This window comes from Crocodylus porosus, unplaced genomic scaffold, assembly GCF_001723895.1.
Source record: "Crocodylus porosus isolate Cpor-Errol unplaced genomic scaffold, CroPor_comp1, whole genome shotgun sequence".
In the NCBI taxonomy this organism is placed as follows: Eukaryota; Metazoa; Chordata; order Crocodylia; family Crocodylidae; genus Crocodylus; species Crocodylus porosus.
The window spans coordinates 30,247,675-30,264,146 of record NW_017728917.1 but is presented as its reverse complement, the minus strand read 5'-3'; the positions used below and the strand labels follow the sequence as shown (position 1 = coordinate 30,264,146).

The 16,472-nt window shown below is 41.2% G+C and overlaps 1 protein-coding gene and 1 long non-coding RNA gene across 2 annotated transcripts in view; both read left to right on the top strand.

Moving 5' to 3' along the window:
- LOC109311370 overlaps positions 1 to 16,472 on the top strand; it is a 211,349-nt gene that overhangs the window by 83,966 nt on the left and 110,911 nt on the right. The window lies entirely within an intron of this gene.
- PPARG (peroxisome proliferator activated receptor gamma) overlaps positions 1 to 16,472 on the top strand; it is a 47,955-nt gene that overhangs the window by 17,298 nt on the left and 14,185 nt on the right. Inside the window, exon 3 of the mRNA XM_019536985.1 lies at positions 8,376 to 8,575. Within this exon, the coding sequence (XP_019392530.1) occupies positions 8,376 to 8,575 (200 nt within the window). The remainder of the gene's footprint in view (positions 1 to 8,375; positions 8,576 to 16,472) is intronic.

Here is a 16,472-nt window from a genome sequence, read left to right as displayed (position 1 = left end):
ACACCTTGCTGGGGTCATTTGACCCCAGTACTCTTTCCTGCCATGGCAGGGGGTCAGACTAGATGATCTACTCAGGTCCCTTCTGACTCTAGAAACTATGAAACTAAGGATGGTCCCACACCTGTGCACCTGGCCTTAGTAGCCAGGGGGACATGTAGGGACTCTACAGAGGGGTGCAGGATGTGCCGGGACACCCCCCTGCTCCCTCTCCCCCAGGGCAGCCCAAGCCCGAACCCAAGCAGCAGGGGTCCCTCCCTCCCCGGGGCCCACGACTCACCACCCCCAGAATGATGTCTGCGGGTGTGGGGGGATGCAGGGAGGTGGGAGCAGGTGGCCACAGCATCCCTCCGAGCCAGCATCTGCGCCCCCTGCATCCACCTGCCTGCTGCACCGCGACCTGCTCCAGCCCTTGCTGCTGGTGGGGAGCAGTGCAGGGTGGAGCCAGCCTGCATATGAGGAAGGGATGGGCGGGGCGAGGAACAGAAACTGCAGTGTGGCAGAGGGGAGGAGTTGGCATGCAAATGAGGAAGGGAGGGGTGGGGCAAGGAAGGAACATTGTGAAATGAGCAGGGAGGGGAGGAGCCGGACTGCATCAGCAATGTCAAGCTGACCCAATGCATGTGGGAACCTTGTCCCTTCCCCAGCCCTTCAGCAGCCATTAGGAATCTGCTGAGGGGCTGATGGAGGGACAAGGGGTGGTAGCAAAATAAAGTGTTTACTTTCATTTCCCGTTGCAGCACTGTGGGCCTCAGAAAATGGCTTGGCGGGCTGCATGGTGGCCCGTGGGCCGTATGTTGGACAAGCCTGGATTAATGAGACAATAGTTATATGGTAAATACCGGGTGTCCTAAAGTATGAGTTTTGTCACTGTAGATACTGCAGTATGGATTTAGTATTCATTACTACTTATATGGGCAAATGTGATATTCTGTTTGTATCACAGATCCTAATTTTTAACACCAATATTGTCTCTTATTTTACCTTAAGGTTAGAAAATTCACTTTAATAACCTGCCAAGATTGCATTTAAGTTGAGTCATCATTTTGTCAATCCTTCCTCAAAAGAGAGGTGGGAGGTAGAGTTGAACTTGTTGGCAAGAGCTCTACAAAGGCATCAGAGTATTGCAGGGCACTTTGCTGTAGTGAAGTTATTGCAAAATGAACAAATATGTTTTAAGTGGGCACATTAATCATAAGATATAATGTTGCTAATTGTCAGAAGTTTGACACTCATTCAAGCATGTAACCAGCATGCATGAGAACATATATGATTTTAATGAAAATCTGAATTTCACACTATAATTCCATGCAGTCTACTATAAAAGTGATTTAAACTTCATTTTGATTAACCCTTTTTGCTGTCAGCAGGAGTTTGAAATGTCATAGTTTGCATTCTCATATGAAATAATGTAATATATTCCATCTATCTGTTTTACGTACATGGTATTACAGTTGGCCTTGTGTTACATCGATACTAGTCAGATACTTTATTAAACAGGATATTGATTATGCAATGCTAGAACCCTAAAAGTGAAACTTAAAACATTCTTTAACAACCTATTATGTGGCTTTCCTATACAGACTGCATTAATCTTTATTATAAACAAGCCATTAACAGTATTCAGTGATTAACAAGAAGTCTTTCCTTGAATAGCCAAAAAATCAATATTTCTATAAAAACATCTGAAGCCGTTTTTTAAATCTACATATAGAACTAAGGGTCCTGTGTTTTTTCAACAAGGGAAAAAAATAATGTAGTGTTTCAGAGATATTTTGTTGACTTTATTAATGCTTTGCTTATTTTCTTTCTCACTCGTATTCATCCAAAATTATGCTCCAGGTAGAATTTTAAGAAAAAGGAAGCAAGCTTATAAATTACAGAACTATGTAAACTATGGGAATGTGTATCACAGTATATTTGTAGCAAAGTAAAGAGGAAGGATTAGGGTTCTTTAAGAATAAAAATTCTGTAAAAAATTATAGAGCAATCTTTGATGCCAGCAGTATGGCATCAACACACAGGCCACATCCAGAGAAGCAGGGGAGTGAGGTTTGTGGTGCCACAAACTGCACATGGTGAATGTTAAAATGTATACTGTGCTGCAAAAATGCCAGAATATAATGTAGCACAACACATAAAAAATAAGCAAATAAAAAATTTGCTGCCTGACTTGTGCCCCTGCTGCTCTAGCACACCACCAGGGACACTTACACACATGCAGGGAGCCTATTCCAACACGCTGGAAATCCAGCACACTGAAGCATGTAAATTGATGTGCTCTGGGAGTCTCACGCTTCACGTGTATCAGCAGTGCAGCACATCTCCATGCTGAGAAAATGACAGTGTACTTTGAACTACAACATATTCAATGCGCTTTAGTTCAAAGCATACCACCCCCATTTTCTCACAGTGGAGGCAAACTGCACTGCTGATACACCTGATACATGGGTGCTTTTAATTAGCATAGCTCGCTAATTCAAAGTACACAGTGCTACATTGAGAGGACATGTAAAATGCCCCAGAACACCAGGTAAGACTGGCCCCAATCTCCAGTTATCCCTGGCTGAAAAGCTGGGAGGAGCTAGGCAGGGCATTTTGCCATTTGAGGGACAATTTGTCCAGCAATGAACCACACATGCCAGGGCATGCACTGAGGCAATTTATGCCACTACAGGTACGTGTCCCTTCTTGCCTGGATACAGCCAAAGTTCCCATAGTTTTCAACATGAAAAGTCTTCAAGTGAGCTTTATAAGGAAGTGTGAGGAGAATCCTCATGCAGAGAATTTTAAAGGAATCAGTGTAGTATACTTCCTGTGACTTCAGTTTTATGACTCCTGATATTAATGAGTAATAGCCAAAACAAATGAGTTTTCAGTATCCTTGATATAGAGATAAATCCAAATTCCATTACTCTTCATGTACATAAATGGTGCTTACCCAGCTGTTTGAGTGGTGTTTTTGGCACTCAAGCTGAGTCCAGACATTTGAGAAGGTTCGGGGGAGGTTAGATCAAGTTAAAAATAGCCACCGGATCTAAGGTAAGTCAGGATAGGGGGAAGGTGGATCAGGGAACAAACGGGATCTGTGGGAGGATTAAGGGAGTAGGCAGGGTCTGCAAGAGAGTTGCTTGGGTCTGAAAGAGTTTGTCAGGATCGGGGGGGGGGGGCTCACAGGGTCTGCAGGAGGGCTTGGAGGGACCCAGGGATATTTTAAACCCCCCAACCTCCCTAGCGAACCTATAACCCCAGTCCCTTCTGCCCTTCTCCGCACTGGGACTTACTTCCTTGGCTCCCAACACTGATGAACACTGATAAAACCAGCACTGGGAGTGGCTTGTGGGAGGGGGTTTGGGGCTGATTAGTCTGCGAGGGAGAGGGACCGTTGGGCTAAAAATGGCCCAGTGCCAGGGGCTCTGGAGCCACTGGCTTGGGTTTCCCAGCCCTGGAGCTGTGCTGTGAGCTATACAGAAGTTCAGAAAAGTTAGACTGGTCTAAAAATGGGCAACCCAATTTAAGATAGACTACCTCAGAGGTAGGATTAATTTAGATTGGATTGGCCATTTTTAGAACGATCTAATGTTCTTGGAACTTCTGTACAGTTCACACTTAATTCAGTTTAATTAGGGCTCTAAGTGCAAGGTCCACATATGGACAAACTAAGATCAGGTGACCATTTTTAATGTGAACTAACCTCCCTCTAACACCCCCCACCCCATCCCGAATGTCTTTAAGCAGCCTTATGCACAGTTTGCTATTTTATTACTCATGCAGTGTGAATGCACAAATGTCCACACAGCTACTGCACATGCTCCATGGGTTTCTCTTAGGCAGGCAGGCATATGCCATATTTATCTGCATACAACATGGACCTTTCCCCTGAAAATTAGCCCCCCAGAATTGGGATGGGTGTTTTAACTAAAGAAGCTAATTCCCTTTTTGCTTGCTGGAATGGCTTCTGGTACTCGATTTGTGCTCGGCATGCTGTAGGCCAAAGCCCACTCCTCCTCAGTGTCACACTCTCTCCTTGCAGCTAAAGCTTTAACCTTCTTATAGCCACTGCCAAATTGACTTCTCAGCATAGTGCTCTAATGCCCACCACACAGGTCAGTTATTAACCAGTCCCCTCTCCTTCAGAAGTTAGCCCGCTGTTAGCCAAAAAAGAAGGAGAGAGAAAGAGAGATCTATGAGCCCAGGAAGTATTGAGCAAGTTGATACACATCTCAGTGAGGTGGTGGCTGTCCTGAAAGAAAATAGGCTTTGCATTCTAGCCTAGCTGTCTGCTGTCAGTGGGCCAGCAATTTCCATACTGCTCTCTATCCTGTGACTAATATGAACAGTGCAGTGAGAGGGCAGGAGAAGGAACTAGATAATGCCTGACCTGTGGTGTGGTGTGCTTGGTTGGGACGTAAGAGAAGCCTAAGTTCAAACATTATAGGATAATAAAATGATAAACTGTGTATGAGTCCAAAAATATATATAACCTATGTGGCTGGGTAAGTGCTATTGGGTGCATTGAGGCACTTTTTCTAATGTGCATTAAATTTAGGACCTCCAATGTGAGGTACTAAAGAAATGGGTTCTAAATGCCCAGTAATGAATATGCATGGTTTTTAAGTGATGCTTAATAAACAATAGCCTGTTTTATTATGCATTAGTGTAATTACACATTTTTTTACGTAACACTTTAATGCGCAGTAAAATAGGCTATTGCACATTAAAGTGCATGTGTAGATGCACCCATTTAGATGTATAAGTTCTGGCCATAGCAGCAAAATCTTGTTCAACTTTAAAATCAAGACACTGTTTTTCCATTCAGGACACATCTACACATGCAGTTAATGAGCCTGAATTTTCTTCAGGGCTATTAAAGCACTCCAGGTGACCTATCTACATGTGCATCCCTGTCAGGAGCAAATTGCACCTGACAGAAACAGCTTAGTCTAAGGTGATCCTGCCCTGCTGTGCCCACCTGCAGCAGCCAGGGGGAGCTTCAGGGTCCTCTGGGTGCCAGTTCCAGGGCTGACATTGGGTATGGGGGCTGGTCCTGATCCTCACATGCCCAGGAGAGGTGTGCCTGCTTGGCAGCAATGCTGCCTGCCAGCCATGTGGGATACTCATGTGGCTGGCAAGCAGCATCCCCACCGAGCAGGGACAGCTCTCCCGGCCACTTGGGGATTGAGAGGGTCCAGATCCCCACGTGGCTAGCAGCCAAGGTCTTTTGGCCACGTAGGGATTGGGACCCTCCTGACCCCCATGTGTCTAGAAGGTAATGTCCCTGCTGAGTGGGGACAGCTCTCCTGGGCTCAGTGGGGATTGGGTCCTGGCTCGATCTCCACATGGCTGGGATGCAGCCGTCCCAGCTCCTGGGACAGCTCTCCCAGCCATGTGGGGATCAGGAAGATAGTTCTCCTCCAGCATAGTATCTTGTGATGAAAGTGACTTGTCAGTGACAGGCCCTGCCAAAGAACCTACACATCCCACCTGCTCGTGAGGTTGTGGGAGGGAACTGCCATATAGAAGGGGCTTTCATCTCCATAGGTCTGATCCAGAGCCCACTGAAGTCAGTAGAAAAAATGGACTGCAGTGGATTACTGGGAGGAGGGACATCAAAGCATGTTCTTGATGCAGGATTCTTCATCTCATTCTTAAAAGAATTGTTTGATTTCTTTTGAGCCATCATGCTGCCATCCAAATTCACATATGGCATAATTTTTTTTTTTAATGTGTTGTAGTTGGGATTTTGGAGAATGCTTTTCCCAAGCCATAAGTAATCAGGAGGGTTGGCAGTGATATCTCACTGGAAACTATTGCTGGTAGCTGACTAAGTACATTTACTCTCCCTGTGGAAAAAGAAAAAGAATATTCTATGGACTCTGATCCAAAAAAAAATATTAACTGGCAATTATTCAAAAGTTTCCATATGAAGAAATTATAAGCAGGGGACATTTTGGCGGAAAAAAACCCTAAATATAGTATGTATTAAGCGGTCCCAGCTGAACTGCAAGGTTTCCTTCCATTCTGATTTAATTCTGAAATGCGAACTGAAGGGACACCCAGAACATTTCAAGCTAGACAGCGTGTTTCTTTTAGTGGTGCAGCTCTACTGAAAGACAACCATGATGGAAATTGTAAGAATAAACAATCCTGTCTTTATTAGGTGTGAACCTCAGTGAGTATACAGGTGCTAAACGGTTCTGATTTGATTTTTATGTCATCACAGATTATTTTCAGTCTTGATGAAAATGCTATTTCTGTTCCAACAGCACAGTGTAAAGAGGATTCCTGCAAGTAGCCCTACAATAGGAAAGAGACATAGTTCAAATAAGTGCCCCTGGTTTAGATGTCCTATGTTAACATGTTAGTATCAAAAAGAGACAAAACCCTGGCAACTGGAAAATTTCTACCTAATGTAAACCAAAAACTTGGGGTTTTTTTCTTTTTATTTTATCTCTTGATTTTTTTCTTTATGTCTAATCTTGTTGCTCTTTCTGTTTTGTTTTCTTCAACATAAAAATGATGTAATCCATGCACTTAATTCAGTATAAAAATTTACTCCATTAGCAATCTGTTTGAAATATTTTTCAATATCTATTCCCATACACACAAACAATCCTTTGGATGGTACATAGTTGTACAGACATGAGCCTTGTATCCTGCCTTATATTTGAGTTGGTCTTTTATGAGGTAAAGTAATTAGGAAAAATCACTTCCTGTTATGTTAACATAGAATATGTTTAGGACTAGCTTTCAACACGTACCATTTCCTTGTTTTTTTCTTTATTTTTAACCTAAAAACAACAAATCTACACTGTTAAACTGCCTTTTAAAAGCTATCTGTTTTTCAGGATATTGTCTTCTGTCTCACCCCTTAATTCTCCTAATAATGACTTCTGATAACACTTTCTATTATTTATAGGGTGAACATATGTCCTGATTTGACTGGGACAGTCATGAATTTTAGAAGCATGTCCAACCGGCTGAGGAAAATTAAAATGAGCTTCCTGGGCACAGGGCAGGGATGTGGTGCACCATAAGCTATGAAATAGGAAGCTCTAGCAGACAGCAAAATTGCCCTCAAATAGGTTAGCTTGGTTAATGGAATGACCCTTAAAAAGGGAAGGTGGTTGTTAACACATGTGAAGTAAAGAATAATGGGTCATTAACAAGCCATTGACTCTGTTAGCTGCCTGAATAGTAACATCAGAGATGCAACATGCTGCCCCTTTAGTACCCCAGTGAAACTTGTAGGGGCTCTTAAATGGAGAATGTGAGCTAGGGAAGTATGTATAGTGACTTGCCCAAGACCCTAACAGTAATTGAACCAACAACTCAAGGCCTCTTGACTCTCCTAACCCCATGTGCAAGGTTAATGATGCTAATCTTCAGGCATCCTGGTTTTCTCTGATAAAAAAAATCCCCAATATTCAGATTTAAAAAAGGAAGCCAAAATCCACATTTTCTCATAATTAAAATGAAATGCCACTAGATATATATATATAGGGGTGATAGTGGTGTTTCATTTTAATCATGGGAAAATGGGGATTTTGGGTTCCTTCTTTAATCCAAAAATTGAGGATTCTTTTATCAAAGAAAGCAAGGGTCCCTGCTCATCTGGCTTGCCTCCTGACTGCTTGATGATACAGATTGCTTCCTCCTCTAGGGGTTCAGACAGAAGTAACAATTTTTGCCCAATCTGGCCTCTGAAAGCTCTCTCCAGGCATGAACTAACACAACTGCATGGCCACAGAGCACTTTAAAAGGGCCTGATCCCATGATATTCTGAACACGCATTACATGAGAGTTTAAATGAAGGCACTCCAAAGTCCCCCTGAGATGGGGGGCTCCAATCCACACCCCGCCACTCCGGCATAGGCTGGAGAAACCCCAAAATGGACTTCCCGCCCCTGCTTCTCCCCCTCCCATCCTGAGACAGCACTGGGGGCTTGGAGGGGCAGGGGGCAGGACTAGGGGAAGAGTCCATAGAGATGCAGCCTCCCTTCCTGGCTCATTTCCAAATTAGAGCTCAGTCCATGACCCTTGCACCTCAACATCTAATGTCTGTTGAGTCAGGAGAATCAATCAAACTCATGGTTCCTTCTTTTAAGGCACCACAGATTCATAGATTGTAAGAGTTAGACCAGGCAGCTGCACTTCTGCCGACACCCTAACTGTGTTCTTATAACAATTCCTGAAGACTTTTAGTTGCCCATCCACATTACCAAGTACTATAATTTTCCTCTTGCTTACCTAAGCATTGTTTTAATGATAATGAAATTTTAGAAAGATCATTATGAAAAATGACAAAAAGATTATTTTAAAAAACTGTGTGTTTAGGTGCAGCCATGACCAGTGTAATAATTTGTCATCTTCTTTAGCTATCAGGTTTGGGCGAATGCCACAAGCTGAGAAGGAGAAGCTCTTGGCGGAGATTTCCAGTGACATCGACCAGCTAAACCCTGAATCTGCTGACCTGCGAGCCCTCGCCAAGCATTTGTATGACTCATACATAAAGTCCTTCCCTCTGACCAAAGCCAAGGCGAGGGCAATCTTGACAGGAAAGACGACAGACAAATCAGTTAGTTCTCTGCTTTTTTTTCTTTTTTTTTTTTTGAGTAAATGATTTACCACATTGACACATAGTAAAAAAAAAATTGCTGTTGGCAGTTACATATTTCAAGCTGTGTCTTAAACACAGGAAATGTTTTTAGATAGGATAAGTAAACATTATTTGAAAAATCTCCAAGTTCACCTAATAAAATACTTGAAACCAGTACAAGAATTTGAAGGTCATCTTAACCTTTTTGTACTCCCTGATCCATTCTTCCCATTTCCCCTCTCCTCTATCTGACATAATATCTGTTTAATAGGGCTAACTATCTGGTAGACAAAAAGCTGAGACTCTGTTGCAAACATTCATATAGTAACATATTACCAGTACTAGCAGTGACCCCAAAGAAATATGCTAATGTAGTTGTACCCTCCTACTTTCCTTTCCCATAACTGGCAAATGATTCACAGAACCAGCATTGTATCTCTCCATAAAATATACTGCTTGTTCCTAAGACATAACGATGATTTCCTGCATTTAAGTTAGTTATCTTGGGTCAGTTCAGCATCCTGCGGTGCTGCAAGTAGAATTTTAAGAAAACACATTAGAGGAAAATCCTTGAGACATTATACATGGAGGGATATGTACGTTGTGGGTTTCCTTGAAAAATCCTAAAGCAACATGTAGCAATATAACATCCTTTTAACCCTGTGGAATTTGGTTTTGTATCATTCAGTTGCATAGGGATAAAAACAGCTTTTCTAAAACCACCATCAGTTTGTGTTGATGTATTTGTTTAAATAGATAGCAGAGAGTTTGGTTGTCAGGAACATGCTAGAGACAGTGTATTTGATTTCCTTTGATTTTATCAAGAGTAGAAAAGAATGTTACACATTTTGGCTGCCACTAAGGGCATGTCTACACTGTCAAAGGATCATATTAGGGAATGCTACAGTGAAACATGTGCTGTAAGTTGAAGTGGATATAAAGTAGATACCTTGCAGCAGTGAAATTATTGAGTAGTTGTGCCATGCTTCATTTCAGTGCTTCCTTGTGTGGTTCAGAGGACATACACTAATAGTTTGTCTTTACAACAAACTTAATTTGAGTTATCACTTGAATGTTTCTTTTAGACTCAAGCCTTGTTCACACACACAAAATCTTAACTTGAATTTGATGATTTGACATAATCTTGAGTTGGTTTGATTCAACCTCGGTTAATCAGGTACAAGAATAACCTCTTGGAGATAGTCATTGGCAATCCCTCAATTCAATGATGATCTACCACAGTGCATTGAGATGATTTAAGAGTTGCAGGTCTTTCCACAGGGGAGCATAGGCTATAGACTGGGATTCCTCTCCTTTTCTTTCCTCTGCACTCATTTCTGTGCTTTGAGGGCAAGACACATTACCTCAAAACAGGCTGCTGTTTGGTTGAAGTTGACACCACTGGAGTCAGGTAGCAAGCTGCCCCTCCCAGCTCTTGATGTTGGCATCTGTTTTCTTCAGGTATGCATTCAATGTGTCCTTGTAGCATTTCCTCTGGGTCTGGCTGGAGATAGAAGGCAGAACTGAAAGGAAAGTTTCATAACCCATATCCTCTGTACCTTGCATAGGAAGCTGAGAAGCACAGTGGAAGCTTACAAGTCTTTAGATTAGGCTTGGCTGGACAATTCAGCTAAAGGGACATCCCAGCAATTTCTCCTTTAAGGGAGAAAGATCTGAGCTAAGAGATCCACCACTTTCTGTTTGGAAATGAAAGAGGTGACTTGATTAATTGTTCTCTCATCCCATAACTGCCACTATGTTCATCAGTAGCAGATAAGGATATTGTTCCAAATCTTTTTGCTAAGGTAACTAGTAAAAAAAAATTGACCACTAACAGCATTGGCTTTTAAAATATTAGAGTCAACAGTCCATTGAAGAAAATGAGGTGTTCTACTCCTCAGGATTGATTCTTATCCTATTTCTATTTCTAAGTTTGATACAGTTGGTCTTGATTCACATGCCAATGCAACAGAAGAGCAAAAAATCCTTGAAGTAATTGTCTATCCCTGCAGACTCAAATAGTACTGCATCAGTCCACAGCAAAAAGATTTCCTTCTTGAACTGTCTGAAAACTTTTTTCAGTGACAGTCTTAAATTCTAGAGAAATTTTGAGCCTTCTTAATGGAATCTTTATATATTTTACTATAATTTCTCTAATTTTACATATTAAATTTTTATTGTTTAAGCTAAGCCCTAATTATACAATAGTATAGAATTTGTCCAAAAATTGTAAGTAATGTGAATCTACGTGCAGGTTTCACATTGATGTTTCACATTACTTAAATTAATGCAATGAAATACAGTATTAAATCGATGTTATTGAATGCAATCACATTGGGTGCTTCTACACATGCAAGTAATGCTCCCATTAAAGCACTTCACAGCAGACATCTGTACATATGCCCCCATCAAGAGCAAATTGAGCCCAGCAGGAACAGACCAGTCCAGAGCTGCTCCTGCCCTACTCCGCCCCCCTGCAGCAGCCAGGAGGAGTTCCAGGTTCTCCTGGTGCCAGCCCCAGGCTAGCAGGGAGCACCAGGAACTAACCCCAAGCTCTGGAGGGTGGTGGGAGCTGTCCCAGCTGGATAAACAGCTCTGTCCCTGCTGGGGGGAGATCAGGCTGGCCCCAAAGGGATGGGGGAAGCTGTCTCAGCTGGGCAGGCAGATTGGGACCCCTCTAATCTCCACGGGGCAGGGAGAGCTGCCAAGTAACCACTTCCCAGCCACATGGAGACTGAAATCCATCCCAATCTCCACGTGGCTGAGAAGCAGCTGCCTGGCAGCCATGACAGCTCTCCTTGACCCTGTGGCCCCCTGCTGTCAGCATCAATTTCTCCCAGTCAGCATCTACACATGTGGTACAGTGCATTAGTTAATGCATTGTTTTTCTAGTACCTATATCTATAGGTACTAGAAGATGGTGCATTACATGAATATACTGCTCCATAATTGCTGTGCACATGTAGACATTGATTCTTTACTATGCATTAGATTAGTCTAATGTGCAGTAAGGTATCTCATGTAGACACACCCATTGAGGGGATGTATATGCAGCACTGACTGAGGTTCTGATACTACAAACTTTTATGGACATGAGTCATTTTATGCATAGTAGTAATTACATTGAAATGACTTTGAATAGTGCTCTGTACAAAAGTTACTGAACTATGTAAGTTTTTAAAGGGTCAGACCATAAAAACATGATATCCTATCCCAGAATGCATTGAACCTTGTATGGATTCTTTATGGGTTATCTTGTCTTCAGTTGTTTCATATTTGTGGTCAGAAATCTATTGGACAGGTACCGATGGTGGTACATCCACAAATCTTTGTGTTGTTTTACAAGATGCTTTAAAGCTGTCTTAGATTTCAATAACTGGTCTTATGCTCTGGTGCATAGTTAATTAATAACTGCCTGGACTTTGGAAGTGATTTTGTGATGTCTGGATGTTACTTCTATGTGATGTATATAGTGTGCCATCACATGATGTTTTATTGTTTATTAAAATTTAAAAACCCTTGCCAGACTAGAGATTATCATAAAACAATACACAAAAAGCTTTTATGCATAAGTTGCTGTCACTTTTCAAGTCATGTTTAAGTTCCCCACAGAGACTGCATGCTCTTAGACAGTAAATAATGATTAAAACGTTTATGTTATTTGTACTGTAATGGACTTTGTGCTATGAGATGTGAAGCTGTTTACTACAACGACTATTCATATTCTTTAATTATATCTGTACCACATGAAAAGGACTGGATATGCAAAAGTGGTGTGTGAAATCTAAAATTACTAAATAACCAGTCCTGTTCTGGAATGTACAGAACTCCTCAACCAAAGCAAGATAAGCTTCTGGTTACAGAGTTCTTTTGAATCTTTAAATTATGTTTTCTTGGCCCATTTTAGCTTTTTTATTTATTTTCACTCCATAAGTGTCAATCTGTGTAATAGCCCAAATGATATAAACTAGTTTTATATCTTTTGCACATAAGCATGCAGAGAACAGATGTTATCAACAATGATCTTCTTAAGTTTGGTGCTATAAGAGCAAGTAGGAATCTGTTGAAGGAATGAGAGAATGACAAAGCAGAATGGGAGGTTCAGAAGCCTCTGTTCATTTAGCCATTATTCCACCCAGTTATGTACATGAAAGTGTTCCTCTGTTGCCAGAACTAGAAGAATGTGTACATTAAATCTTGAGAAACATGTGTGTAGATCTTGCTGATATTTCTCAGAGCCATGTTTTTTTTTTAATTTCATACCCCTCAAAGAAGTTACAAGGATTGTGTCCTAGTACAGTAGCTATGTAGTCAGTGTTATACCTTATGCTGTTTGTATTTTAATTCAGATTCCTAGCCTGAAGCCATTTACCACTTAGCCAATTTTTTGGAATTGGAATTTTAGAATTTTATAGGTCTTGTACACATAAGAAAGCTATTAATTTAACTAAACTGGTTTAGAAATAAATTAATTGAATGAGCGTGATTCCATGGTATGGACACTTATTTTATCTTTAAGGATCCCTTATACTGAGAAGCTTAATTAGGTTTCCAAAGTGATTTAATTAAATCATAATATTTTTTATATAGGCAAAAGTTTTAGATGCTGTGCCATGTGAGTAAGGCTATTGAATCTGGCTCCTAGAAAACAGCTTTTTGCCTGAAGGAAATAAAGATGTTTGCTACATAGCCAAGAGGATTGCTTTGCAAGAAAAGTTACATTATGGTATCCAAAATATGCCCCCTCTCTCCCTCTGCCCTCCTTCTGTTTCATAGCAAAATTGATGAGTGAGATCTTGGAACAAGGTGGACAAGTCTGACGGGCTTACAGACAGAAGCACTGAGTCCTTTTACATAGGGGGTGCATCTATACACGCACTTTACTGTGGAATTGACTAATTAGCTCCCCAGTTAAGTGTCACTGTCTACACATGCACCCCTATTATGGTGCAATAAATTACTTAGCCCCACTGTAGAATAGTACTGTCTGAGACAAGGACTGTCCAACAGCAGTTATTTAGTGAACCGAAACACTTGTGTAGTGGGTGACTGGGGCTGGCTAGGTTGCTACAGTGCAGGGCTGCCTGCCAGCTAGCACCACACTGGAGCACCTTTGTGCCCCAGCCAGCCCCTCTGCAGCATGTTGAACCAAGATAGAGCAGCTCCAGGCTGGCAGTCTGATCCCCTGGACCTTCTGCCAGTTGGGGCTGCTCCACCCCAACTCAACATGTTGTGGTTGGGGCACATGTGTAAACACTGTGCCCAGGAGCAACCTGCACCCAGGACCAATAAATTCCAACACAGACTGTGCTGAAGTTTCTTGCTATGTGCTATTTGCATGTGTAGATGCACCAAGTGTATTGCATACTATTTCCCAGAAAAACTCAAGTGCCCCTGCAAAGGAGTTAAAACTTTTGTTTGTTAGCCTTATTAAATACATACCAGAATTTTCTCTACTAAAGACTAGTCAAAGACAAGAATAAACATTACAAAGAGTGATGGCACAACTCACAAGATGGATTTCCAAAGACTTGTTCCTAATTAAGGAACTACTTGTGTGTCACAAAATCCATAGTATTTTTGAGCACTTAGTATATCTACTATTAATGGAAACTGAGAACTTAAGCTGAAACTTTGATGTATTTAGAACTGAGGCAGCAAAGTAACTGAGAGAATCAGTGCCATTCAGACAATAATAGCACCCCATGATTATTATCTACTAAAGATAATATTGAGAGCTCACATTTATGGCTGTCTATGTAGATCATTTGTTTATCTATTAGCGTCTATCTTTTAAATGTTTTTGAAGCAGTAGATCATCTTATAAAGCATGGACCACCTTATAAACTGCAAGGCTGCATCCAGTCAAGCACAGACATTTGGTTCTCTGGAGGCAAGTAGCAGTGGCTCACCTTGCACCACAGCTACTTGTCCCCAGGGAACACCTGTGCCATGCACACTTTGGTGCGTGGCAGGTTACCCCATGTGCGGTAGGACTCCAGCAGCCTTACCTGGAGTCCTAGGGTCCTCCTGGGATTGCAGCAGAGGTGATCTTGCTAGGTAGAGCCTTGCTGGCAGCCATGGTGCAGCTCTGGGCAGCCCAGCTCTGCTTTTCAACAGTGCACACTGTCCATGTGTGCACTGCTCCTTTTTTTTGTATATCCAGGAGTCAAAAAAAAACATGGAAAAAAAAGGCAGAGCAGCACATGCATGGGCAGCATGCCCTTGCAGCACAGAGAACGCCTGACTATGCAGTATGTGGTACTGCAGACATATCTGCAGCGCCGTATACCACATGCCTGCGCTCATCTAGATGCATCCCAACTGTTCTGCTTCTTCTGTGTCTTTGTCTTCCCTTTTAAACTTAACATGGAGGTTTTTCTTCCAATTCGGAAATCTTTTCTTAAACTACCAAAAGGAAATTTTTTTGCTGAATAATAAAAATTCAAGTGGCACATTTTTTGGAAGTAAAACACAATCCAGTTGGTACATGTTTAAAATACTTTTATGACTTCAGTAATTTAGGACTTGATCCAGTGCTTCTTGAGATGAATGTAAGTTTCTTCATTAATATTAATGGATATGGAATCAGGTGAGCAATGAAGAATATAAAATCTGGGTTGCAAGCATGAAGGCTAAAAAAGTACATCATTTTTCAGTTCTACATATCTGGCATAGTGGTGCAATAGAGGTTTTGGTGCTGCTTAATCCCTTGAAGGAGAATAAACAGACAAGTATGACATAAACAGTAAGAGAAAACATAAACTGCAGCATTGAAAAACGTAAGGTAGCCAAATAAATTCTGTTTTCCAAGGCAGACTCAAACAATCTTGGGTAAATGATGCATGCGCTTGATTTCATAATTTGGCATAAAGATGGAGGTTCCTAAAATAAATTCAGAGCTCTCCACTTGTCCACCTCTTTTAACAGATCATACCCAGAGGACTCACATCTGCTTATTTTGAAATAGATTGTTTCCAGCTTATAAAAGATTTTCTGGCATCATTTTTTAAATCTGTTTTCAAATTGATATATTCCAGGGTTTATTTATTTATGCCTGGGTTTATTTCTCAGGCATACTCATCATATGAATTGCTTTTATTGTAATTTACATCATACTATTTTTTTGCATGAAGTAGCTATTCATTACCATATTATTTGAGTTTAAGAAACTCTTAACCCCTTTTAGTATGATGAAGTTAATGGCAATGAGTACAGTTTATAAAATGGTCATGGTTAAACAGTGTAGATTATTTGCAGTACTTTCTAGGATAGGATTTTAAATGATCATATGAGGTAAAAAAATATTGAAGATGCTATGTCTGTCTATAAAGTGTTCTACCAATGAAGATACAATTCAGACATTGAGGTAGAAGGCAGGGTAGGGTTGCACCTTAGGTCTCTGATACACATTATGTTTAGGATGCAGTTAACAGGTTACTGCATCCTGTTAATCGCCGCACATGCAAATCAGTTTAAGGCATGATAGTACAGCAAACAATCCACAATGTTATTCTGTATTATACATGGAATAACTTTGTGACCTGTCTGTATTATGCCTTAAACTGAATGTGTGGCCAGGATCTTCGAGATTAATTCATTCAAAAATGCAAAAGTTTTTGTAAGCAGTAGCCTACTTCCATTTATAGCATCTGAAAAAGTAGGCTGATGCCTAAGAAAGTGTGGGCATTTCTGAACAAGTTAGTTTCTAGGGATGCCTATACAACAATGTGGAGGGTGCTTCAACATACTGGAATTCCAGCATGTCAGAGCAGACTTGATTAATTGCGTCCGCTGGAGCGTGGCAATTACTGTTCTCCAGCACCCTCCTATATCTCACATATCAGTGTCCCCATGCATAAAAATGGTGACAGGG